Raw genomic sequence first — 27,354 nt, 5'->3', positions numbered from 1 at the left:
GTTAAACTTATTGGCCATATTCTCGTGTTTTGAAATTTTCAGAAATACGGATAAATATGCATAAAGAATCAGATTAGCAAGGAAGGGACCACATGAGTACCAAACCTTCACCATATTTCACCACAATAATTTGTTAACGAGAGAAAATATAAAATATATGAAGGGATGTGTATGTGTAAGGGTGGATATATCTCCTGGAACAAAACTAACATTCTAACAGCATGATGATCTTGGTAAAACTAGAGAAAACAATATATAATGATGCACCATTCGTGCGATTTGGTGAAATAGAAGTCCTTGCATGATTTAATGTCATGTGCCAGTTCTATTTTGACACAGTGATCATCAACTGCTATTAAAACATAACGTTATTCTCAGAGGATTTCAATGATATCCAATGAAAATTCTTGACATATAATCTATCCCAGAGTACAAAATACAGAAATAACATTGCAAATGATACACAAAATATTAAGATAAAAGTAAGAAACTATCAACAACCATCGTATGAACGGTTTATATACGACAAACAATTAACCTGAATAGAAAGTGTTATTATATTTACAATGCAACTGTTAGACTGACATAACCGTATTGCCTTAATTAGACCTTTTGAAATATTGTTTATCTTAACTTGTTGATCAAAAGCAAAGGATTAATTTCAAAACTCTGTTGTTCAAATAAGGGGAACTTAGTATTGAAACAGAATGTAATAATTGATCTAAATGTACATACGTATAACAACCTTCACTGGTGTATTTAGAATATTTACTCGTTTGTTTAAAGTTTTATCATTTTGAAAATGGCCCTCTGATATCAACGTTCATCATGTCTTCAACTGACTGCAGCAATAGAACAATATGCATTGGATATTTTAAACGAAGACAAATTTTAGAGTATATTTACAGCATTGATATTCAAGATAAGTATGTGCATTAATGGGATTTTCCAAATTCTCTTTTATTAAATGTCATATGGGGGTTTAAGTAGTTTTAGGTTTGTTGTAAGATTGTTCCACACCATTTAAAGGCAATGTACACATTGCCACTGTAAATAGTGAGTAAGTGAGTTGGGTTTATGAGCGCTTTGAACAGTATTCCGGTTATATCACAGCGTGTCAGCTCAGTGTGGAAGGGATGCCCGACATGATGCAGGTCTCGGGCGTTTACCACTTTGTCGAAACCGAAGAGCACGGGTATAGTGCTGAGAAATCTAGAAACATAATTGGGGCGAACAGGGATTGGAACTCAAGTACAGAGTCCAAGGGACGCAACTATGCACAGCGATTTGAGCGCCTTAGACGACTGAGCCACCCATGGCACCCCGTCCACCCCTGAAAAGAGTATTGTCGCATGATCACTTGAGGTGACTAGACAAACGTGATATTTACCAAAAACAGGCCCAGGCAACAGCTGTATACATTTAAGGACAGTTGCAAGGAAAATTCATACTGTTTATCTCGTTTATGTATATTGCTATCGGCTAGAGGGTTTTAACGTCAGTCACATGTCTTTAACTGTGTGACAAATCTTGAATACTTTTCTGGTCGGGAACAAGTCCTCCAATATACACTTCTAACGGACGCTATTTTGCGTCATACTTTTAAAACACACCTCACAGTATTTGTTTAATAAATGATGCCTCTATTGGCCAGTACGAAAACATGTTCAAGTACATATATGTCACGTGAAGGATATTGTCTCTATTCCCATCCACTACTGACAGATCAGACCCTTTACTCATAAGGAAGTCGAACAGTTCTCTGTGATGAAACATGTTCAAGTACATATATGTATGCCATGCAGCGTATTGACCATTCCAATATTCATACATCTACTGCGTTTTCTTTCTGCTGAAAAAGCTACGCATCACTCTCGTTTTGGAACGGATTTCAGAATGCCAACAACATCTTTGTGGCGACGTGATTCTGCCAATTGCAGTGGTTTTTCACCACGTTTGTTCTTTTTACACATCTCATCAGTTATCCCTCTCATGACGAGGTACTTGCAGATGTCGACATTGCCACCAATACATGTCACGTGAAGGATGTTGTCTCCATTCCCATCCACTACTGACAGATCACACCCTTTACTCACAAGGAAGTCAAACAGTTCTCTGTGACCCTTGCTAGCTGCTGTCATCACGGGTGTTCTGTTGTATTGTCCTCTACTCTCTATTCCAACTATGTCTTTTGAGAGGAGGTACTTGCAGATGTCGACATTGCCACCAATACATGTCACGTGAAGGATGTTGTCTCCATTCCCATCCACTACTGACAGATCACATTCTTCACTCACAAGGAAGTCAAACTGTTCTCTGTGACCCTTGCTAGCTGCTGTCATCACGGGTGTCATGTTGTAGTGTCCTCTACTTTCTATGCCAACTATGTCTTTTGAGAGGAGGTACTTGCATATGTCGACATTGCCACCAATACATGTCACGTGAAGGACGTTGTCTCCATTCCCATCCACTATTGACAGATCAGACCCTTTACTCAAAAGGAAGTCGAATAGTTCTCTGTGACCCTTGCTAGCTGCTGTCATCACGGATGTTGTGTTGTATTGTCCTCTACTCTCTATTCAGACTATGTCTTTTGAGAGGAGGTACTTGTAGATGTCGACATTGCCACCAATACATGCCACGTGAAGGATATTATCTCCATTCCCATCCACTACTGACAGATCACACCCTTTACTCACAAGGAAGTCAAACAGTTCTCTGTGACCCTTGCTAGCTGCTGTCATCACGGGTGTTCTGTTGTATTGTCCTCTACTCTCTATTCCAACTATGTATTTTGAGAGGAGGTACTTGCAGATGTCGACATTGCCACCAAGACATGTCACGTAAAGGATATTGTTTCCATTCCCATCCACTACTGACAGATCACACCCTTTACTCACAAGGAAGTCAAACAGTTCTCTGTGACACATGTTAGCTGCTGTCATCACGGGTGTTCTGTTGTATTGTCCTCTACTCTCTATTCCAACTATGTCTTTTGAGAGGAGGTACTCGCAGATGTCGACATTGCCACCAAGACATGTCACGTGAAGGATATTGTCTCTTTTCCCATCCACTACTGACAGATCACACCCTTTACTCACAAGGAAGTCAAACAGTTCTCTGTGACCCTTGCTAGCTGCTGTCATCACGGGTGTTCTGTTGTATTGTCCTCTACTCTCTATTCCAACTATGTATTTTGAGAGGAGGTACTTGCAGATGTCGACATTGCCACCAAGACATGTCACGTAAAGGATATTGTTTCCATTCCCATCCACTACTGACAGATCACACCCTTTACTCACAAGGAAGTCAAACAGTTCTCTGTGACACATGTTAGCTGCTGTCATCACGGGTGTTCTGTTGTATTGTCCTCTACTCTCTATTCCAACTATGTCTTTTGAGAGGAGGTACTTGCAGATGTCGACATTGCCACCAAGACAGGTCACGTGAAGGATGTTGTCTCCATTCCCATCCACTACTGACAGATCACACCCTTTACTCACAAGGAAGTCAAACAGTTCTCTGTGACCCTCGCTAGCTGCCATCATAACGGGTGTCATGTTGTATTGTCCTCTACTTTCTATGCCAACTATGTCTTTTGAAAGGAGGTACTTGCAGATGTCGACATTGCCACCAATACATGCCACGTGAAGGATATTGTCTCCATTCCCATCCACTACTGACAGATCACACTCTTTTCTCACAAGGAAGTCAAACAGTTCTCCGTGACCCTCGCTAGCTGCTGTCATCACGGGTGTTCTATTGTATTGTCCTCTACTCTCTATTCCAACTACATTGTTTGAGAGTAGGTACTTGCAGATGTCGACATTGCCACCAAGACATGTCACATGAAGGATGTTGTCACCATCCCCATCCACTACTGACAGATCACACTCTTTACTCACAAGGAAGTCAAACAGTTCTCTGTGACCCTTGCTAGCTGCTGTCATCACGGGTGTTGTGTTGTATTGTCCTCTACTCTCTATTCCAACTATGTCTTTTGAGAGGAGGTACTTGCAGATGTCGACATTGCCGCCAAGACATGTCAAGTGAAGGATGTTGTCACCATTCCCATCCACTACTGACAGATCACACCCTTTACTCACAAGGAAGTCAAACAGTTCTCTGTGACCCTCGATAGCTGCTATCATCACGGGTGTTCTGTTGTATTGTCCTCTACTCTCTATTCCAACTACATTGTTTGAGAGGAGGTACTTGCATATGTCGACATTGCCACCAAGACATGTCACGTGAAGGATATTGTCACCATCATCATCGACCACTGACAGATCACACCCTTTTCTAATAAAGAAGTCAAAAACATTTTTCGAGCCATAATACGCAGATGTGACTATCGCTGTCCATCCATATCGCCCTCTCTTCTCCATGTTGATAGTATAACTTGACAGAATACATTTAACCACATCCACATTTCCACTCATACAGGCAACATGGAGGACAGTGTCATTATTGTCATCAACCTCTAAGATACCACAGCCTTGCCTGATCAAGAAGTTAACTACTGACAGGTGCCCTGCCGTTGCTGCCACTATGACTGGAGTTCTCCCCAGCCTGCCTCTACAGTTGATATCAGCCAGTCCCCCGGACACGATGTGCGTCACGGCATCCAGGTTGCCCTCCTGACACGCCTCATGTAGAGAAGCCTCTCGGTTGAACTTGACCAACTCCAGGTCGCCTCCATCTATTTCTTTTCTTGTCAGCTGAGGTAGGTGTTCACCTTGAGCTTCACAACGATCATCTATATTAACAATTATTGACAACAATATTGTGTAAAAAAACCGAATACTTCAGCAGCGCCTTTTTCAGGAATCTACCCGCAAACGTTTAAGTGAAACTTAGCAAAACAGTTGACCCCTTCTATTTCTAACTGTATGGTTTGGGTGTGTGGTGTCTAGATACATACAGTCAATTACCAGTGGTAAACGTTTAAAGGTGATATTTTCGATACATATTCATATAATTATATTCTTTAAAATATTGGATTAGTAAGAGATTGACAACAGAATTGTGTATATATATATATGTGTGTGTGTGTGTGTGTGTGTGTGTGTGTGTGTGTGTGTGTGTGTGTGTGTGTGTGTGTGTGTGTGTGTGTGTGTGTGTGTGTGTGTGTTTGTGTGTGTGTGAAAATGACTGTTATTAAATGTTCACTAACATATGTTCACATCAACAACGGTTTTCTATGGAATCCTAGAAGGGACATTGACACGTTGTCGCCCTTACAAAATAAAAGAAAACAGTGTCAAAATTAACCAAACCGCTATAATGCGACAAAGCGACATTTTTCAAGGTGAAAATATGTCGCATTGTCGCCCCATCATAAATGTGTAAAATAAGGCGTAAAAATGCGCCACAACGCGATCATGTCGCAAACATTTACACTTCTTTCAGTCATTTTCGATGGGGCGACAATGCGATATATTTTGACCTTGAATAAAATGTCTCGTTGTCGCATTGTCGCCCCTAGGTAAAACAAAAAATGCATTTCTCACAATTGCGTACACAGTGACATTGTAGGACCTTATAAAGGAAAAATCCCACTTGTTAAACAATGTAAGTATCACCAGTTTTATTTGTTTGTCCTTTGAGGGACAGCAGTGGACAGATAGGGTATTCTGTGTCGAAAATCTATCAACAACTATTAACCTTAATTTGTGAAATGTTTAGGAATTTTCAGCAATAATTCACAACCCTCAACGTGCTTTCAGGCTCGCAATACATATACAAAACATGTGAAGGCGACGTTAAGAGGCCTCATCCCTCGAGATAGACTTAAGGCTGGTATGTATTTTCAGGGTTTGTTTTCATTGATAAACTCAAACTGAACTCACGTTTATCCCCTTTTCCGGCATCTGATATTCTGCCCTTGTCGCTCGTTAAAGTAGATGTTGCTTAAAGAAAATGTAAAACTGTCATAAACATTAGTTAGAGAGTCAAATATAGCAATCCAGTCTCAGCTATATAGAACGACAGCAACTGTTATTTGGTCAATCAGGTTATCACAGAAGTTAATACAACCATACACCATTGCTGTAATCTAAAATACGTTGAACTGATAGTTATCTGGAAATAAAACCTTTGTTCCTGTACCGAGGTTAACATCCGTATGTACTGGGACGGTAATTATCCTGTATTATAAATAATTCCATAAATGATTTTGGCTTTATCTTACCGGCAAACACACCCATATATATCATAAATTCCGTTATGAGTCAATATTTTATCATCCTCTTGTCCGATAATATATCGAAATGTGATTATGTTGTTCCGATTCTATTGACAGTTTCCATTGAAATCAATCTAATTTATTATTCTTATAGAGCAAACGTTATTACTGTAGGATTTAGTTCGACAGGTTAGTCGAGCCTCAGATGGATTAGTGTTTTCTTCTCGGCTGAGAGATTCAACATGGCCGGCTACTTTATCAACGTTTGGACCTTTGGATTACTTACAGAATCCAGAATCAGACTTTGAGAATGAGGAGGATCTGACTCTCATCAAGAGAGACAGGCGTACATCTGAAAGACAACATATGTCAAGGTAAGTATTACGTGTCAGTGATGAGTTATGAGTTATTGATACTATTATTCAGTGCACTGTGTTGCAAAGGGGAGATAATAATGTAAACATACTCTTGTCAACAAACAGTGGAAGGGTAGCTTTGAAGTCAAGGTGCTCACTCATTACAAGGGTCAATTCCGACACGGTCACTTGTTATTTATTTGTTTAAATTCTTTTTGTCTGTTTTTGTTGACATGTGTTCTGACAACACATGCATACTTATTTGGGGGTGGTAATATGTAACCAATCAAAAATAGGTACGTCTACCCACCCGTCAAGTAATCTTGATGCAGCATTTCCTGTATGAAGAAATACAACGGACTATAAATAAAAGCAACAAAACCATTTCCATATTCATTAGAAATCTCTGCCAAAAACGAGTCGATTGTACGATTCCGACTATATCATGAACATGTGTTAATTAGTCATTTTCAAATAGTGATAATACCAGGTGATCGGGAAAATATGAGCGTATCCTCCACCACCGGTGGCACCCGTCACAAACACATGCAAAGGCAGAGTCAATTGTTCACCTGAATAAAACACGGGAACACATGGTAGAAGTTAAAATAGGGAATTGAATTCGACATCATTCAGCCACTGATGCGTCAAATTTGGAAATCTCCTCCACATATCTTCCATAAAACTGTTTGAAAGCTTTACTGAGGCCTTGAATGCTGTAACCTTGATCAAACAACTTCTGAGTTGGATGACGCTCTTTGAAATCTCGGTAGAAAGTGCATGCTTGATTGCCTCAAAAGTTGTGAAATATAGGCACCAAGGTCTGGAGCTGCGGGAATATTCCTCGACGTTAGTTGTAATATGGATGATATGAGTATGAGAAGCCAAACATGTGTACATTAAATGATGTTACTACTTCAGAACAAATCACTTTTTTTTAACAAAGACAAGAAAGAAATGTATGAATTGTTTACCTTTTCTTGCAGGATGTCTGTAAATGAAACCACATCAGTAACAATATATACATAAACTCAAGAAAGCAGATGTTGAATGACATATCAACTGTTAATGAACGACGTTTTGTTAAAAAAAGTTATAGGGGCGGTGTATCCTAGTGGTTATAGCGTTCGCTCGGGTTCGATTCCCCACATGAGTACCATGTGTGAAGCCCATTTCTGGTGTCCCCCGCCCTGGTATTGCTGAAATATTGCTAAAAGCGGCGTAAAACCATACTCACTCATTCACTGACTCTGGTGTCCCCAGTCGCCATATATTGCTGGAATATTGCTAAACGCTGCGTAAAACAATACTTATTCACTAAAAGATTTCTACTTCAGCAAAGGCCCTAAATATAATGGTTAACCTGATCCTTACCTTCTTGTCTTTGCTCCAGCTGCTCGATTCTCTTTAGAAGATCGTCATACTGAAGTGTAAGTGTTCGTTTTATGGAACTGGTTCAACAGAAGTCTTAGTTTAAGTAACAATACACGGTGCAAGTCCCAGTAGTAGACAGTTTTGAAGTTATATACATCTATGTGGATAGTGTACCGATATATGGCACTGAGACAAAAATCTGTTATTACCATATAAAAGCCATCTAATCCTGTACCAATACATACATTTTACATCTCTACATTTTAGTATTTCCCATCGCGATATGGCTCGAATGTTAATAGACGCAAAATATGACCATATAATGATCGAATGTGTAGTTTTTCATTGAACAATACACAGGCAATACTTATAGGTAAAGTTAAATCAACAGAATATCTTCTCACCGTTAGTTTAATGACAAGACACAGATGCATAGAGGAGAAAATGAGAAAAACATTCAATGCAGGGGAATACATTTTGTCGCGTGACATGAATTAGGTGACGAATGTTTTAACACACATCCAAAGTCAGAAACAAATTAACGCAGAGTAGCATGTACAAATATCAAAGAGATCAAGGCAAGATGCGAGAATCTTTCAAAATTATGTCTGCATAGACTCGGATGGACACGAAATGTTAGATTATCGACAAGATATTAATGTGGATTGTCATAGCAATTTTCTGATATCTGTGATGCGTACTACATGTTTTGCCAAGCGTTGATTTGACTCACACCAATTGTAAATTTCGATTGTAGATTGTAATTGTAGCGGAAAGATCATTTTGTGCACATTGGCCCAGGAAGAAGGTGTCAAAGTAACCGTCACATTGCATCTGCATTCCCTGACATCATATTGGGATGAAAGTAGCCCGACTTATTCTTTTTACATTCACTGGGATGAACACAAAATTGACCATTTCTGCCAGATTGCAGAAATTCCACTGGCCACACAAAATATTTAAATGTACCCACATAGATTTATATCAGAGAGAGACATCGGAACAGACACATATAATGTAAGTGACTTCATTTTAAACGTTGTTTTTCAGTTTTGTCAATATGTTGTGGGGTGAAAACCTGAAGTGTTGTAGGTCTCAGACGATTACCACTTCAGTTCAACCCACGAACAACGGCACGGTGCTGACACACCAAGAATCAAACTGAGAGTGTATCTGGGATCAGAACCAACTACTAAGTTACACGCACGTCCCTGCACAGCGAATAGCGGCGACTAACGAAACATAGCCATGCCTAACCCAACATTAAGGACGATCTCTGTATTGCAAGCTGAAGAATACAAAGATCCTCGGATTTGATCTTGAATATGAGTGTTACCGACAGAGGGATATACGGACTGTCGTCACCGAAGCACTGACCGAAGCATTAGTTGCAAGTAAACCAAACAGACCTATCGGTGCTTGTGCACTTATGCTCATTAATGACGAAATAGGCAGTGACATGTTAGAAACACACACAGAGTGTATTCGCCCCATGTAACATTAAACATATTGCTCAATTAAATAAGTCAGGACAAGTATTCACATACGTTATATCGGGGAACACTTTTTTGGTAAAGTAATTCTTGAACTTTTATTGTGTGGATTCAACATCGATTTGCCTAATCGGCATCACAAACACAAAATCAGTGACCTAACCCACTCAGCCACCAAGGTTTAAACAAATGGAAGTCCAACATCTGAAAGTCCAGAATACGTACTTTGTGGACCCCTCTGATAAGTGTAAATTGGCATGGCTCACATGGACGAAAGTAATGGATTGACAAAATATGTCTGTTCACAAGAAGTATTCAGTTGTTAAATCTTATATATAATACCAAATACATATTAATATAAAACACAGTTGCCACGAAAGTAAGCAAGCAATGTTTTTGGCCTTCATAACCCTCTTCATGAGCAGGCTTAAACCAATACACAAATAAATGGATACCTCTCGTCTTTGAATAGGTACATGTCCATTGTCGTTCGCACTAGTAGCAGATGCCTCTAGACATGGCGACTGGTCATCTGGTCGTTCAGGAAGAGTTGATACATGACTGTTTTCTCCCGTAGCTGTATCGTCTTCAGGAGCCATCATTGGAGAAGACGCTTCCTGCGCTGTAGTCCTTTCTGATACAACATGGAAATGTTATAAGAAAAAGCGTCCTGTTATTAAGTGCTGCTTTTAATGATATTTGTAAATATTTAAACTTCAATTACCCATATTTACTCCTGCCAGAGTGTTTATTAGTCAAGTGTTACGACTTTGCAAAATGAACTAAGTGGATGTATATAACAAGTGGTTTGACCGACTTTGCATCTTGCTGGTATTTATTGGTGTGCAAACCTGTCTCGTTGTCTTGTTCTTTGTTCTGGGAAGATATAAAAAGAAAACAATTTGAGATTATTTCTTAAATGGCGATGGCTCTGTAGATAAAGTGAAATCTTGTAGACTCTAAGTCCTCGAACCATCGACAACACGTCAAGTTATCCGCACGAGAATATTAGACTACAGTTCTCACCAGCAATGTACCAAAACAATAAAGCTACTGTCATGCTAAATTATCTTAAAATATATAGGTAATGGAGTTCGATTAAAAGACTGTAGTAGATTTAGAAGTAAATCATAAATATAAGTTACCGATTTCTATGAGTGGGGTTGTTTTTATGCAATTGCCATTGGATTACAATTGTATGAAATGGTAGAACTGTTTTAATAGTATGTGATGATATTGAAGGATTATTACAATGGCAACAAATGATAACACGAGGAAAGGATTGTTAATAGCTTCACATGACTACCTCAATTTGCTTTGCAGAATTGCGTTCCTTTGGCATGGCAGAAACCTATGATAATGGGTTCAAATGCAAGATTTTTTGTTTTGTTTGTTTTTTGTTTGTTGTTTAAATCCGCTTTCAGCAATATTCCATCTATATGGCGGCGGTCTGTAAATAATCGAGTCTGGGCCAGACAATCCAGTGATTGACATCACGAGCATCGATCCACGCAATTGGGATACGATGACGTGCATAAACCAAGTAAGCCTGACCACCCGATCCCGCTAGTCGCGGTGGGTTACATATTCTCCTAGGCGCCGCAATTCGCCGAGTTGAGCTGCGTCCCTTAGGAACACCAGAAATCTATGATCGTTGGTTTGAATCCTGGTTCGCGCCGATTACATTTCTGAGTTTGTCAGCACCTTATCCGTGCTCATGGGTTTCTTCAAAGTGGAAAACGCCTGAGACCTGCACACTGAGCTGACACGACGTGATATTACTGGAATACCGTTCAAAGCGGCGTTAACCCAACTCACTATTCAAAGTGGTAAACTATTCACTTTTCTAGTCATAGCCTTCCCCACTGGTCTTAACCACTGTGCTTTTTTAACTCTTAGTTGTGAGAGTTTCATTAAAAAAATGTAATAGCTATACTTGAGACCATCTTGAATGTTATTAAACTTTTAGCTCCATATTGGGTATTGATGTTTCCTGTTAAATAATACATTTGTCATTTGAACACAAACAGCAGTTACCTCTATGTCACTTTGTCGTTGTAGCTGGTTATCATGTAGAACTTTCAGAAAGGCTTTCAGTACTGTGTACATGTCATGAGTTTGGGAAGATAGAGCGCCCAAAACGTGAGAGATTTTCTCAAAATGATTTATTGTTTCGAGGAATGTCTCACGTGCCTGACACACATTCTCATCCAAAACGCCACGAAAGACATTAAAATTCATCTGCGTTTCGCCTACAATAGCTCTTATGATTGACCTGGCCAAGGATGAGTTGTGTCTGACAGCTGTCTCGGGTCTGTTTGTTGGAGTTGTAAAGGTGAGGATCATGAGAGGGTGTGCAGGGGAGAAGACACACACATCACAAATGACACTCATTGGCACTCGGCCCTGCCAGGATGCTTCTGTCAGGTTCAGTAAACTACGACCCGCTATGATGATGGCACAGTCTTGTTGAAGCAGTTCCTCCAGCCTTCTTTTTATCAGAGGAAACTTGTCTGACAGGTGCTTTCTTACGTTTTGAGGAAAGATCCAAAAGGCTGAAAAACACGCAAAACAAGGACCGTCTAGTTGACCCATAACTTTAAGTATTCATGTGTGTTTGAATCTTGTTTTGTAATGATGCACACATATACTCAACAACAAAAGTTCCTGTGACAACAACATTTTAGTGTATTTTTCAAACAAGTAAAGTTTGGTTTTCAATATTGTAGTACATGTATGGAATCAAGTCACAAAAACGCAACTGCTTCAGAAAAGCATGCATTCCATGCAAAAGTTGACTTTTATGCAAGCCCCATGCATTTCACTACCCAAGAATGGGTATAAAAACATGTGCGTTAACGGGAGTCCATGTGCATTGTTTAGCATCGTGCTGACAACAACTACTCAGAAAAACAACAAAATTACGCAATTATTCAACATTACGAAATGCCACGCCTGTCCCAAAATGAGCGTCTGTGAGCCAATGGTATGCTTGAAGCAGGATCGAATCAACGTGATGTTGCAAGACAATTTAACGTCCACAGAAACACCATTTTGTGTTTATGGCAACGTTGGCAACAGACGAATGCAGTCAGAGACCATACTCGGAGTGGCAGGCCACGCGTAACCAATAATCGACAAGACAACTGGATTCGAACAACACACCTACGAAATCGATTCCAGCCAGCAACAGTGACTGCAAGAAGCATCCATGGCCTTCGACCAATATCTTCACAAACCATATGTCGCCGCTTCAGAGATGCAGGGATTGTCGCCAGAAGACCCGCCAGACGTCCTAATTTGACAGGAAACCACCGTCAAGCACGTCTACATTGGTGCAGACAGCGTCTACGCTGGACGGCCATGCAGTGGGGGGACAAGTTCTATTCACTGACGAGTCTCGTTTTCACCTCAGCAACAACGATGGACGGATTCGGGTGAACCGACGTCGAGGTGAACGTTACGTCAATCATTGTGTCATGGAAGAAGATCGGTTCGTTGGCGGCAGCGTTATGGTATGGGGTGGGATTACAGCAAGACAGAGGACCCGTTTGATAGTGGTAGAGGGAAATCTCAATGGACAGCGCTACCGCGACGAGATCATCGGCCCTGTTGTTCTACCGTTTTTGCGTAGTAATGGCCCAGGCATTACCTTTCAACACGACAACGCCCGGCCTCATATTGCTCGACTTGTTCAGGATTCACTTCAACAAAACAACGTGAATGTCATCCCTTGGCCGGCTCGCTCCCCTGATCTCTCACCAATCGAGCACATGTGGGATGAGATGGATCGGCACCTTCGACGTCAACCACGTGTTACACAGACACTCCAGGAACTTCGAAACATGATCCAGCAGATATGGACAGATATCCCACAGAACGCCAGGTCCATTCCATGAGGCGAAGATGTGTTACTTGCATCGCAACCAGAGGTGGACACACACGCTATTGATTTGTAAATTGACATTTTGGCATGTTCATGTTGTTGTTTTTGAAATCACGCATTTTCTGAAGTCAGTATGGCAAATTAAACCATTTGAACACTTACAGGAGTCTTTTATCTTTGCATTAAATCGTATTCAATGTCACAGGAACTTTTGTTGTTCAGTATATAAGCAGCGGCTTTTATTATTAATATGACAAGTACAATTATTGTTATCATATAGAATAGTAAAGGAATTACTCACACGGCTTGTCTGATTCTTCGTGCAATGTACGTAGAATATCATGTTGTTCAGACAGTGATAATACGCTTGATGGGAATGCATGCTCTGAAATGGGAATGCATGCTCTGAAATGAAAACCAAAAAACCTATGGCTTACGAATTATTTATAATTGAGGATGAGAGAAACATATATGTATATAATTACCTGATAACTATAGAATCTTAGGTCACTTTCTTTTTACAAATAACTTATTTATTATTTTACTGTAACTGTGTATCGTAGTTATTAAATAATATGTATTGAAATCATCAATCAATTCAAATAAATCATAAATTAAATCAAATAAATCGTAAATCAAATCAAATATTTGGGGTAAGCAGAAAGGTGATAGGAAAAGCGATACCCGACTTATACTATAATACAAACAAAATGAAAAAAATATTGAAATATACATACTGAATAAACAGCTGGAGCATTTCATACTTTATGTTACAAGGATAGATGTTTTGTTTCAAATATCTAGTACTTGACAAAGACATGTAATCAAATATTTGATAACAATGATATTGTTGGTTGACAAAGTCAGTCTTATAAAGGTTTCAGTTCTTGGTGGATTTATGAGATAATTGGCAAAACATTTCGCTTCTAGGTTAAGAGGAAGTTCATCCTCAACATAATCAAGGCCTCCAGCATGGCAGGTAGGTAGGTCATTGAAGATTTAACGTGCGCTTTCCGCGTGTAATAAATTACACTATAGCGTATGTCGCGTACGGGGTTGCACTTTTACTCCGGGGGGAAAAAAGCCTAAAGAATAAGTAAAGAAGTGCAACCCCCCAAAATGTAAAAGTTTACAGTACTTAATTTAAAAAAGCTATAGGGGTGGGGTTTGGCTGGGTGGGAATGGGTGATAAAAAAGTATGTAATAATATGGAAAGATCGGGCTTGGGTTGGAGGGGGTGGGGTCAAGCGGTGGAAGGCACGGGGTCAGCAGGCCAGCATGTGTGGTTGCTGGAAGATATAACGGCGGTACCCTGTAAGGAGTCTCTTGGCAATATCCTCTTCCCTGGGGTTTGTGGATTTGAAGAGACTCTTGACGAGGAGGGCGGCGGTGCGGGCGACAAAGTGCTTTTTGGTCTTGGTGTCGCAATCTACGAGGAAATGTGATAGGTCCGTGAAGTTGGAGATATCATGCTCGAACATCTCGTTTCCAAGGTGTTGCACCAGGACGAGTGGTGCACGAGAGCTTTCGGTGGCGTAGAGCTGTTCCGTTGGGGTCACAATGTGGTCAGCGCGGAGGCCAGGGTGGGACTTATAGTACTTCATTAGTACGTCAGCTCGCTCTATCAGAGTTGCACGGAGGTCCTTTTCCCGTCGGGGGAAGGATCTCCTCGATCTTCATGATGGAGGCTGATGGGGACTTCTTCCTCCTGGGAGGCCTAGCCTTCTGAACCGGGAGGGGTGCAGGAAGGGTTGGGGCCGGAGTAGGTTTCTCCTGAGGCTTGGGTTAAGCCGTAGCTTTGCCCAGAGGCCTCTTCCTCTGACCTAAGTCAAAAGGGATGGAGAGGGTGGAGGTGCAGGTCTTGAAGGACGTCTTGAGGGAGTAGTCCCCAACCCGGTAAGCCAGCAAGGGCTCCAGGATGGAGACAATCTCCCTCGGCAGTGACTTAGAGAGGGGGCGTTTTGGTCACGAGCTTGGGAGGACACGTCTGGGCGAGCGTCCAAGCGGAAGTCGACAAAAACATTTCGCTTCTAGGTTAAGAGGTAGTTCATTCTCAACATAATCAAGGCCTCCAGCATAGCAGAAAAGGCCTTCTTCATATAGCAAAATTAGTGTACAGTCCAACCTCGCTTATCCGGACACGTGCGTTTTCTCAAATATTGTCGAGATAATCGGATTTCCGGGTATATAAATCCCTTGTCATATCACCAGAGCATGACCTCCCTAATTTGGTGCGGTTGCAAGCTCCGTCCCAGCGCTTGACAGAGAGCTCCACTGTGAGGACCTTGTTTATAGTCATAATTCAATTCCGGGACAGACAAACTAAACTGACGTCCAAAAGAAACTTTACCAGAGTTTGAAATCTCTCTTGCTCAAAAACAACAAAACATACATACATGAAGTAAAGTGTATTGAGAAGATCAATATATCAACATAATCAACATTGAAAATGACAATCATACGGCGACCGAGAATGACGTCAGAGCCCCCCAAAGTTGGGTGTGGTACAAAACTCGAGCTTTCAGAATCATGGACAATAGGCAGAGTACATAAACAATCGCTCACGTTCAATAACAAGTCATTAGTAGCGTGTGTGACCACCAAATGCCTCAATACACGCACAAACTCTTCGACGCACAGAAAAAGTCAGTCTTATGATGAGGTCACGTGGGATTTGACGCCATTTGTCTTGGAGGACCGAGATCAGTTCTTGCCGGTTGGCTGGAGAGTGTGGTCGTTGTCGAACACGACGATCCATCAAGTCCCAGAGGTGTTCTGTGGGGGACATGTCGGGTGAGCGTGCAGGCCACGGCAGGACGTTGACGTTGTTGGCTGCGAGAAGGTTAGTGACAATTCTGGCTGTATGGGCTCTAGCGTTGTTGCTATTGGAGAAATGGTAGGACAACTGGACGAAGAATGTTATCCATGTACCGCTGAGCTGTCAAGTTACCGTCAACGATGACCAGCGGTGTCCTCCCCTGCCCACAGACCCCTCCCCACACCATGACACTCCCTCCACCATATGGTACGACCTCCTGCACGCAACACGCCGCCGTTCGTTCGTTCACCCCTTCGGCGGTAACCACGATGTCTTCCATCAGCAACGGGAGCAACCGAAGGTTCGTGCAATATGGGCGTGGGTGGCTCCCATCTGTACCATACCCAAGGATCGTTCACGTTGTTCGACTGTGAGTCGTGGCATTTCTTTTGTGTTTTTTTATCACTGTGGATGTCTGACTTGCCGTTGCAATCGTTTTATACACCTACCCGCACGTGCATTTGCAGTTGTCCGTGGTGCACGTGTTTTTCACTTTTTCGCGTGTTATCACGCAAACATGTAACATTTTCTGTATACACTATTGTTGTATTTAGGTTATGTGTTTTAGATAGACTTCATCGAAAAAAAATGTATACTTTGTCTGAAATTTATATTTTCAGTTGGTAAAGTTTCTTTTGGACGTCAGTTTATTTCGAAAGTGTCGCGAGGTTACAGTTTCTTGAAGACTGGCCATACCTAAAAGATCAAGATAACAGCGAATCGATTGCTTTTACAATCTGACTAGCGACTTGTTTACTTGCCCGACATGAACGGGATACCTATCTGACAGTGCCGACTTGTATGGTTGTTTCCAACACCGTTTGCTGGATTCAGGAACGAAGCACGTCCCTCACTGAAGTCATTGGACTGTGACAAATGCTGACATTTATTGTCGGACCTGCTATATAGTGCTGCTGTCACAAATCGGACACCATATGTTCCTGTTGCTTTTTCAGTTGAAGAATTGTCTTGCCACATGTGTTTGTGACGGGAGCAACAGGTATGGCAGGATACATTCACCTTCTCGCGAACACCTGGTATGTTCACTGTTTGACCGTGATTCATGAACGCATGCTCATGATATAGTCGGAATCGTACAGTCGACTTTGTTCTTTGGCAGAGCCCTCTTATGAATATGGAAAGTGCTTGTCGCTATTAGTTAACCAAAAGCCCCATGCCTCTCAAAATCTTAACATGAGAGAGTGAGTATGCTTTAAGTAGCATTCAAACAGCATCACACCAGAAATGGGCTGTAAAATGTGGGAAGTGAGGGAATCCGTGTTTTCAGCATGATGAGCGAACGTTTTAACCACTAGCCTACCTCACCACACCACCCGGTATAATGACAGCTTTTGACCTAAGCACGGCGACTGTACAGTTACTTCCGTTTTAACAATACTATTTCTGTTAGAGAAAAACTCTAGGTTTCAGACACTCCAAGATTATTAACGCTGGTCCTCATTTCAAGTCATACATATAAATATAATATGATGAACTATCTTTCAAATGACCATTCTAGTGACCTTGACACTCACTGAAGGCCACTAAAACATTACCACTTCAATGTCCAACGCAAAGAACATGTACTCAATATCATCTGACTGCAGTAAATACAACTTGCATTATCATAAACTTAATAATATTTTAATGTGTGACCTTGAGAATGAATTTGACCTCCAGTTGCAAGTCCATCGGTTAAGTTAAATATAACAGAAATATCGCAAATACTCCACATTGAAAGTTGGTCATAAGCTTTCCGTCACTTGTCATACATACCCCTACAGGAAAGATGAAGGAAGCCATTTTTGTGAAAAGGCCAAACAAACTTTACCGACAACCTTCACTGTGACCTTGACTTTATACGTAGATCAATCATGGCCGTTTCAAATAACGGCCCTGTAGTGTGTACCTAGTTTCTTTGACCTGTAAATACTTCTCGAGTTAACAAATATAGAAAATGACTTGACGGATCCATGTCTAAAACATGTTACCCAGGGCTATAAAGGATATGTACTTAAGGATAACAAATTCATGAGATGTCCAAGCACATCGTGTTTTAAAAAACAAACAAGCGCATTAAGACAAATAAACAGTCCTGCCAATGGCATTGACCATTGACAGGACAGATCAATGTCGTGAATAAAATCTTTTGAACTATGAAAGGGAGATGCTTGATGCTTTATATCTTAGAAGCGCCACGTCTGTTTTCATGATATGGCGGTGGTCATGATTAGTGCGGTCAAACCCTACAAATCCCAATTGTTCATTGGGCTGCTTTTTACTTTCTATTACCTGAAAGGACTGCATTCTCGTCAGGTTCATCAGCGTCATATGTCTTCCCATACGACATGAGGTACGGCCCATCAGAGCTGTACGAGCTGGACACACTTGAGTCACTGTCTGACATTTTGAAAGAAATCAGTTCTCTCTTTGCTTACACTTAAAACACAGTGTTTTGTTATTCATAGATAAACTGAAACGTCGCAACCACACTTCTTTATCCATACGACGAATTTCATTGCCTTTCACTTCGTATGCCCTCGGTCCCTCTTTGTCATAAAACACAAGTCCTTCACAATAACGCACGGCAACTTCTAACACGTAACCACTGGGTATCTTGTGGAAGGTTATCTCGATAAGGTCATCTGGAGCATCAAGGAAAGTACCATCTTTTAAGACAGTAACGGTATCTTTGAGTTTTTGAAGTATAAGTTTAGTTACGGCTTGCGGGTCAACTGTCAATTGAAATCCTTCAATGATCGGCACTTTGGTTACATACTCTGCTGTGTCTTTCTTTTGCTCCTCGGCAATTCCAACATAAAATGAACCCCCGTTCTCCACCTTTGACATGGATGTCACATTATACTTTAGTTTCAGATCCGTCCAGATGTAATGTGTGAAACTAGAGTCGCTTTTCCCGATCTTTTCCAAAATCTGAGATTTTAATGCCTTGTTTTCTATGTTCCTATTTTCGTGATATTGCTGTGGGTTTTTGAACAAAGTTGCGATATGTTCAGTACTACTGCTGCCTACAGTATCAGTTTGTGTACTCTGGCCTTCTGCACTTTGTGATCTCTTTGCCTTGGTTGTGGATAGTAAACATGCCAATGCGACGTATGAGGGATTTTCATTGGCAATATCGTCTCTTATTTTCGTATTGAAATCCAAAGTCGCTACTCCACGAGCACTTTCCACATTAAGCCAAATAAAGTCAGTGTCATTTTGAAAATCAGACAAAGGCAACTCTGACAACCATTGTCGCTTATATATGTTTACATACAACTGACCATCTTCAATGAGATCCGACAAACTCTTTGTAATTGCCTCATCAAACTGTTCAAGACATCTATCTCCCGATTCCTGGCCGTTAATATGGACCAACAGATGCCCACCTCCACTGTTCCTTAAAGCCGACACCACTTTACCTATTCTGTCAATAAACTTTTTCTTTTCTCTCAAATGTCCAGATCTCTTCCCAGCACAAATATGAGGGCGTTCCGTGTGAATGACAAACAAATTCAGAGCATAGGATATTTCCCCATACCTCTTTTCAACACTCTGACACTTCTCACATGAACCTGGAAAGGGAATGTCAATGTGTTTACAGGTGTTCTTGTGATATGTGCGATTAACTTTATGCAAAATAAAAATCATACATAAAGATGCAAATGCATCCATTGATAGAACTCAGTTTTGTTATTGACACAGAAAATAGCATCCATAAAATACATCATGAACATCGATCCAAGCAATTGGGATACGATGACATGCATCAACCGAGTCAGCAAGCCTTGACCACCCGATCCCGTTAGTCGCCTCTTACGACAAGCATCGTCGCCTTTTACGGCAAGCATGGGTTGCTGAAGACCTATACTAACCCGGACCTCTACGGGTCCAATAGTTTCAAGTATGATTCACACAATTTGGCTGCCGTTTAACTGGTGTTTGTTAGCCGTACAAGAACATAATTGTTCTTCAACTAAACTGTTTACTCTTGAAGCTTACTGACTTTAACCTTTGAATATCTGCAATTCTAATATGTGGTGGTAAGTGTATGCTTTCCTGCACACAATACGAATTTTTACATGCGGTTTACCTGTCAGATCTTTTGCCGATGTTGTCTCATTCCCACCAGAGTCATCCATGCCAGATTTGTTTTCATCCTGAATTTTTCGTTCCTCGAAAAAGCGTCATGTGATACACTGTATTTTCATCTGTAATGGAAAACATATTTTCATATACAGATCTTCCCACCTCATGTGTTCCTTAAAGCTGACGCCACTTTATCTATTCTGTCAATAACCTTTTTCTTTTTTATGACTTGTATCTGAATATGCGTACGTATGCGTATGTGATGTGCTTGTGTGGTGTTTTATATTTTATTACATACTTCATGAAGTCATGAACATGGGAACGTTTCAATTGTCGACAGCTGACTGTAAACTTAACACTGCAATCAGTACAACCAATCGCAGAAATCGTGCCAATCGCCTGTGCATCGTCAACCATGGCGTGTCTTCATTGTGGAACCATGGTATGACGATACATGAGTTCAGCACAGAAAGGACAGTAATTAGTTGCATTAGGTCCGGAAACCCTTAACGACACATACTGCAGCAGACAGATATCGGTCAGTGTGGCGCCACGACTGTAGAACCTCGATCTATAGGCAAACAGGAACGTTGTGATAAGACGCGCTCGTGAAGGGGAGCCCAAAACCAAACCTCGTGGAGGTCGCGAAAAAAGACTCATTGCATTACGGGATCTCTATAAACACTCTTCACATCAGACGTCGTGACTGTATGAGCCGTAATCGCCTCAAATCGTAGGTTCTCAAAAGTCGTCGTCATCTGGTAGGCACCAGAAAGACAAATACACATAGACGTTTTCATTTATGGTGGTACGGTAGCATGGATTTCTAGATTTACGCCAATGGTGTCATTTCATGTTGAGTCCAGGTGGTCGGGTTCGCGTTGGGCAGCAGCTCCACAACCGTCACGTGCAAAGCAGCATAAAAAAGCATGACAGATGATGAGGGTCTGTGATCGAGTTGTGCGGGATAACGTTTGGGATCACAGGACTGACCCCATTCGCCTCCATGGCTGGATGACGTTACCGTGGAGGCCAGTTGCGGGACCGTTTGCGGGCGGGGCAAAAGTCCTCACACTGCTTAGGTATCCATGTATGTTGCACAAATCCAACAGCTAAACTGGGGTTCCAAAAGTTTCGACTTCGGCCCCATTAAACATCGGAGGTCGTCGTTACCAAGACTATGTACGACAGCCTCCGATAAACAGTATTTAGCTCTCCAAGATGAATGGCTAGGCATTCCAGAAGCCACCATCGGGAGCCTCATACGGAGCATGCCCAAACTGTGCCAGGGTTTACTCGCGTTGTTAACATACGGAATTGTGACACCTCAATCTGTTCGTTTTGGTCAAGCGTTCCCTTGTTTTTTTTATAAAACATCCATAAAGATTTGCCTAAAACCCATGGGTGATGAGAGAGATCTGTACAAGATGTTAATGTATTTATATTTCGTATGATCCGCCGGAAGTGTGATCATAATAATCTCACTACCCCTCTCACAATATTCTGAAGAATCTGCAAGTGATCAAACTGGTGACCTAATGCCAGTGTATCAACTTACGTAATAGTATTTTGCTTAGCCAGATTCTTTGCTCTATGAGGTTAATGAGGTCAGGAGGCACCGATGGTGTATTTCAATTTCTATATTCTTTCAATGCATCATAGATCAGCTTATATGAACATAAATCAATGCGAACCCAATTTCATCCTTTTTAGTACCGATAATATGATCGTATATAAACTATTCCAATGCATACCCTTCATATCAGAAATGATACATAACTTTCTAAGGTATGTAAACATTTTTGAAAATTTACATAATAAATATTTGGATCTAAATTCATTATAGCGTGGTTACATCTATAAGTAACGTAGCTCTTCAATGAAGCTGTATTTTTCTCCTAAATAAGTTTACAATCAGAAAGGGAGAAAAAAATCCCCTGATCTCATCTCGTTAATGTCGTGGCCTGTTTCTCATCGGAAACCACTGGACCAATGAAGCTGAAATGATGACAACCCAGTATGTTAAAGGGGTCAAATCTGAATTTCAACATGGCCGCCACGGTAGACATTTTTGTTCAAATGTATATATATGTACCATTGTTTCCGATACGTTAAAGTGAAAGCTTTGTACTTAGACCATGCTCCTAAATTACCTCATTGCATGAATTGCATTTCCTCTTGTAAACATCATCTTCCTGAAAAACCACTAGACCAATGATGCTGGAACATGCTCGTTCCAAACAAAGATGTCACCTGAATTTGTTCGAATCCGATTTTATGTCACATGTGAAAGGCTATTCATAGTCATTGCTCTAAAATGTAATGGAATTGTGTGAATATTTCTGTCGTGACATGGAGGGGGACACACCTAATCCTAGTATTGTATGCATAGTAAATGTTGCCATTACAATTAACCCACTGACATTTTCTTCAGTGCAATGCACCCGGGACCATGTAGTCCTGTAACAGATAAATACCCCCTACCTGTGCACAGCTTTTGTATTTTCGTTTAATGTATTCCCGGGCACGCGGACTTTCTGTGGTCTCACTGGCAACACTGTGTGCATCCGGGACCTGTTATATGAGGGGTGGTATAACCATAGCCAGGCAATGACACATTCATAAGTACTCGTGTGTTTTACAGACTGATTGTATCACTGGTGATGAATAAGGATGGTTTTTTATTAATTCTCATATATATTTACCCTAACTGGCGTTACATTGTATTCACACAAAAGGTAACATAGAACATATAAAATCAGACGATGAAGACTGAGTTGACTTATGTATTTCAATTTCTATATTCTTTCAATGCATCATAGATAGATGATCGTACGCCAGTTATGTATAGCTGAATATGTCAGGGTTGTGAAAATTCTCTGATGATGTGTAAGTTCTTACTGCATATGTTCAACCGTAAACAAAATTGTGTTCTGTAGCACTCTCACCCTCGATCAACACTGGTGAGTACGTGACCGTGTTCAGTCAGGTACTAGTACCTGAAATGTATGTTGCATTGTGCCATGTCAAGAATCGAACCTCCGGCTTTAAGGCTTTAACTGTAGGTTTAATATTAATTTACAATAATAAAAGATTCACGTACATATGTACCTGAAATCAGAAAACTGACACCGACAATAATATCATCAGCTGCTTTAGTTTCCATATACATGTGAAATGAAAAACAAGTGCTACCAATCTTTCTGTAGCATGGACTGGCTCTCGGTATTAAGGACACAGAATAAGACATGACTGGCTCGGAGTCAGTATGTATGTCTGAGTGGGGAACCATGTTTAAACTATGGCATGGTATCTCAGTGTGCGAAATATTCTTTGACACCATTTCACCTAACCTGCAGCATGGAAATTTTGAAATACTCATCAGAAATTAATGGAGTTTACATCACGGGGACATCTTGCGGAATGCAAAGGTACACTAAGTCCCCAAGGTCGCCAGTAAGGAGGTCTAGCTTTGCTTGCTGATGATCCACAGTGAAATTATTGATAAATGTGTTAATACTTGATATGGTTAGTTTTTTGTTTACATGTTGTGATATATTTTACTGTCCTTTGTGACAAGTATTTATCAACTCTTCAATATATGCCTGAGATAGAGCAGATGTGACGTTCACTCACTCACTAATAAATACCGCCAGGCAACAGAAAAGGCCCACTGACACCTGCATGGTCTTGTGGTTGAAGCGTTCGTTCATAACGGCCACTACCAGGGTTTGATTCCCCATATGTGAACAGTGTGTACTTTCCGTGTCTCGCTTTTTCGCTAGCCCATGCTAAAAAGAGGCGTAATACCAAAACCCACAGCTGTTGAATAAATATGAATATTTTATTTGGAGGCAGCAGAGGGAGCACACCCTAAACAATCCCTTTAAAGAGTAGGTGTGTCTATAAGATGTCAGATGATCACCACAGAGAGCTCAGCCCAATCAACCCCTATAAAGGTCGTGCACTATTTGTAATTGTTAAAGAGAGGGTTTGTGAAAAGTACATGGGGACTTGTAAGTAATAAAGTGGATGGAAAACATATGCAATGACAGTGTATTCTAAGTTAAGCTTAGCGTGAAATGTGTGGTATACATGGAGTCTACTTATAAAACACATCAAGTGTATTTTCGAGTATGCCTTGAAATACAGTGTTTATCACAGACATTAGTCTGGAACACATAGAGGGGTGGCATTTAACACTTTATTTGTAGACCGGTACGAGATTGTTGTACCAGTTGGGATGCCGGGTAGAACACTTTAACGACTAGGCTACCCCACCGCCCCGCAGGTCGTAAGAGGTAACTGAATGAATCGGATAGTCCGACACGGTGACTTGGTTGGTAGCGTGTCATATACTGGGTAGTGCGACGTTATACAACAAACAAAGCCGTATACTACATTGTCCTGTTATATCGTTTCTTGACAGCATTGTCCATGTGACAATCCCAGCCAGGTAATGCATGGGTGTGCGCCGAAGACATGCAATCAAATCCATTGTATGTTTTCAATCAAGTTGTAATTGAAGACGTCTAAATTGGACTTCTTTTGTGGTGCTACCACACAGTGTGCACGCACACAGTGTCTCGTTTCGGCGCCATATGTTTATCTGTCGCATCAAGGCTTTCTTGGGATCGTCAGTGTTTGATAGTGATCCATAAACACAAGACAGATTTTAAATCGTACTATTGACCTTACTCTCAGTGGATATTCCTTATGGTTATGGCAAGGGTTTTCTACATGTAAGACAGATCTCATCTTCCTTTCTTATCCCCGACAGTGAACCAGCAATCAAAGTAATATTCGGGATCTTATGCAAAAGACGTGGGACATCCAAGATGTAGTCAATATACGTATGGAATTTAAACTAACAATCGGTCAAACAAACTTTTGTTATTTGGTTTACTAATGAATATCTGCTAATACTGATGAGGATTAACTTCCAAAAAGTATCCTTTTTGTTGAAAATTTGAAGCATATTTTGCTTGTTTTTTCTATCTCAAAGGAATTCTCACTGTTAAATCGGAATATGGTTTGTCTTAACATAACAATAAAGAACAAGATTAGTGTAAGAGTTAAGAGTTCACATTCACTAACATCCCTGTACATATAACATTCAATCTAATATAAATATTGTTCTATGCGATAGTACATGTGACATGAGGGAGGTAGGTTTCTGGGGTGAACAGGAAAATGTTGAAGAAAAGGGGAATTTTGTGGAATATGGCCCAGATGACACAACGATCATGTTTCGAGTCAAGGTGGTTTATTCGGGTATATATTTGACAACAATACATGTACGTGCGCACACAGCAGTACTCTCAACCAGACTAACGTCTAACCGTCATCCCCCTAGCAACCTACCTCCATTACGTCACATATACTATCGCATTGAATACTACTTACCAGTTATACCAGTTACCAGTTACCAGTTACCCCAAAGACACATTCGCTGGGCGCCGGCATCTTGAATTGAGTGTCGCTCTCGCGAGATCTCGTTATATTCATGAACTAATATTTAACTTTTAACATCACTATCAATAAAAAAAATCTGCTTTCAGTTGGAATGTTGCAACAATAAGACGAATGGATCTCTCAAAATAGGAGAAATGCTACACAGTGTAAATTCTGAATTTTGCCTTGTTTCCAGAACAAGTACAGTTTTCCGAGCACAGTGTTGGTTTACACACGTAATGTATTTCGTTTGATTTTACCAGATAATTTGCATTGGTGACAAAGACCATTTGCCATTTGATTCTAAAATGAATGAGGAATTCACACCTATGTAGCGTCTGTTGAACGTAAAACATCAAAATGTGTAACTCTTAAATCGACAGTTTGAATACGAATGTTGATCCCTGATGTGAAGACTATTGTACGCATAGGCAGGCATTATTATTGGCGTTATAATCTGTTTTAATTATGTTCAATTCAAATGTTGAGGTTTCAAACACATATTCACGTGGATGTTTGCATTGCATGATGTGGTTAATCATAAAATTTCCAACTTTTACAAACCTGTATTTGAGGAGTTAAATAATCAGGGACACTTACCATCTGTGACCAAACCCTGTCCTCCAAATGTAGCACCGCTTTACGCCAGTCGCAGCCTTGATACTGCTACCCTTCAATTGCAGTTTGTCGAATGGCCAGACCGGGCGAGCCAACCCAATACTGTATGCGTGTATATCATATGTCTGAGCAATCTACCATACAAAAGGTGGGAAACACGTGACGTCCTACTGGCGGCAGGAGAGAGAAAAACTTAGTTTTGTACAGATTAAAATAAAAATAAATGCAGCTAAAAGGGTTTGGGTGATCCTGGCACAGTCAGACTGGTTAGGCTCATCATCAGCTCAGGGCCCTTGCCCCTTTTGCACAAAGCCCAGACAGCGAATGGGACTTCTCCAAGGAAGCGCTGCCGTGTCAAACCCACCCACAACTTTTCGGAGAATGTGCAGACTCCCCAACACTGTAGCCTTCTGCTTTACCCAAATTGTCAGAAGGGCTGTATTCCTGGTAGCAAACCAATGTCAGTCAACAGATTGGGAGGTACCAAACGTAAGGCACCGAGAACAATGGGGAGTCAATGGACAACTTGGTACTTGGGATGCAAGCGTGACATTTCGAAAGCAAGGTCCGCTTATTTGCCAAATCTTTCCTGAATCTTGTCTATTATATTAAGAGTCAAAAGGGACAGGAAATTCAATGATATAAATTATTTCATTGGATTTATCAATGGACAAGATCAGGCTTGTTGGCCTTGATATGTTTGAGGCTGTATACTGGCCTATTGCAAAGAAATTTGTATTTATCATTTTCCATGACGCCCTCTATATATATTCTTGGTCGTACCATGTATAGATCTGTCAAAACCACAAGCATAGCGAAGACGGTAAAAAAAGGATCAAGCCACTCCATCGTGTCGCTTAGAAACTGTGTTTGTTCCAAAGCTTGGCATCCACTGACAATGTGTTGGACATTCTCAATAAATTCATTGCATATTCTACATTACATATTTAAATGTTGATGCAAAATCACACATTGACGGTTTCGGGTGGGGAGTGACTGGTTCTGAGCAAGCAGAGAGCCTTCTGTTTCACTTTTCAGGCCAGCCAACTACAATCAATTGTATTAAATAAGTTACC

General features: G+C 40.9%; 2 protein-coding genes across 2 annotated transcripts; both read right to left on the bottom strand.

The window, feature by feature from the left end:
• Positions 1-429: 429 nt before the first annotated feature.
• On the bottom strand, positions 430-2,562 carry LOC125374792 (ankyrin repeat domain-containing protein 17-like). Its single transcript, XM_048386409.1, has 2 exons — positions 1,793-2,562; positions 430-1,681 (listed from the first exon to the last, which is right to left on the bottom strand). The coding sequence occupies exon 1, from the start codon at positions 2,541-2,543 to the stop codon at positions 1,869-1,871; it is 675 nt and encodes a 224-aa protein (XP_048242366.1). The 5' UTR covers positions 2,544-2,562; the 3' UTR covers positions 430-1,681; positions 1,793-1,868.
• On the bottom strand, positions 1,995-26,346 carry LOC124112231 (ankyrin repeat domain-containing protein 17-like). The gene is made up of 13 exons (XM_048386408.1): positions 26,261-26,346; positions 20,211-20,328; positions 18,407-19,692; positions 13,598-13,681; positions 11,448-11,965; positions 10,262-10,286; positions 9,866-10,044; positions 7,918-7,966; positions 7,518-7,534; positions 6,854-6,881; positions 6,474-6,539; positions 5,853-5,912; positions 1,995-4,759 (listed from the first exon to the last, which is right to left on the bottom strand). The coding sequence occupies exons 3-13, from the start codon at positions 18,519-18,521 to the stop codon at positions 2,580-2,582; spliced, it is 3,321 nt and encodes a 1,106-aa protein (XP_048242365.1). The 5' UTR covers positions 18,522-19,692; positions 20,211-20,328; positions 26,261-26,346; the 3' UTR covers positions 1,995-2,579.
• Positions 26,347-27,354: the final 1,008 nt, after the last annotated feature.

Source organism: Haliotis rufescens, unplaced genomic scaffold (genome assembly GCF_023055435.1).
Source record: "Haliotis rufescens isolate VD_foot unplaced genomic scaffold, xgHalRufe1.0.p SCAF_6, whole genome shotgun sequence".
In the NCBI taxonomy this organism is placed as follows: Eukaryota; Metazoa; Mollusca; class Gastropoda; order Lepetellida; family Haliotidae; genus Haliotis; species Haliotis rufescens.
Note: the sequence above shows the minus strand (reverse complement) of the source record. Positions and strands in the feature narration are given on the sequence as shown.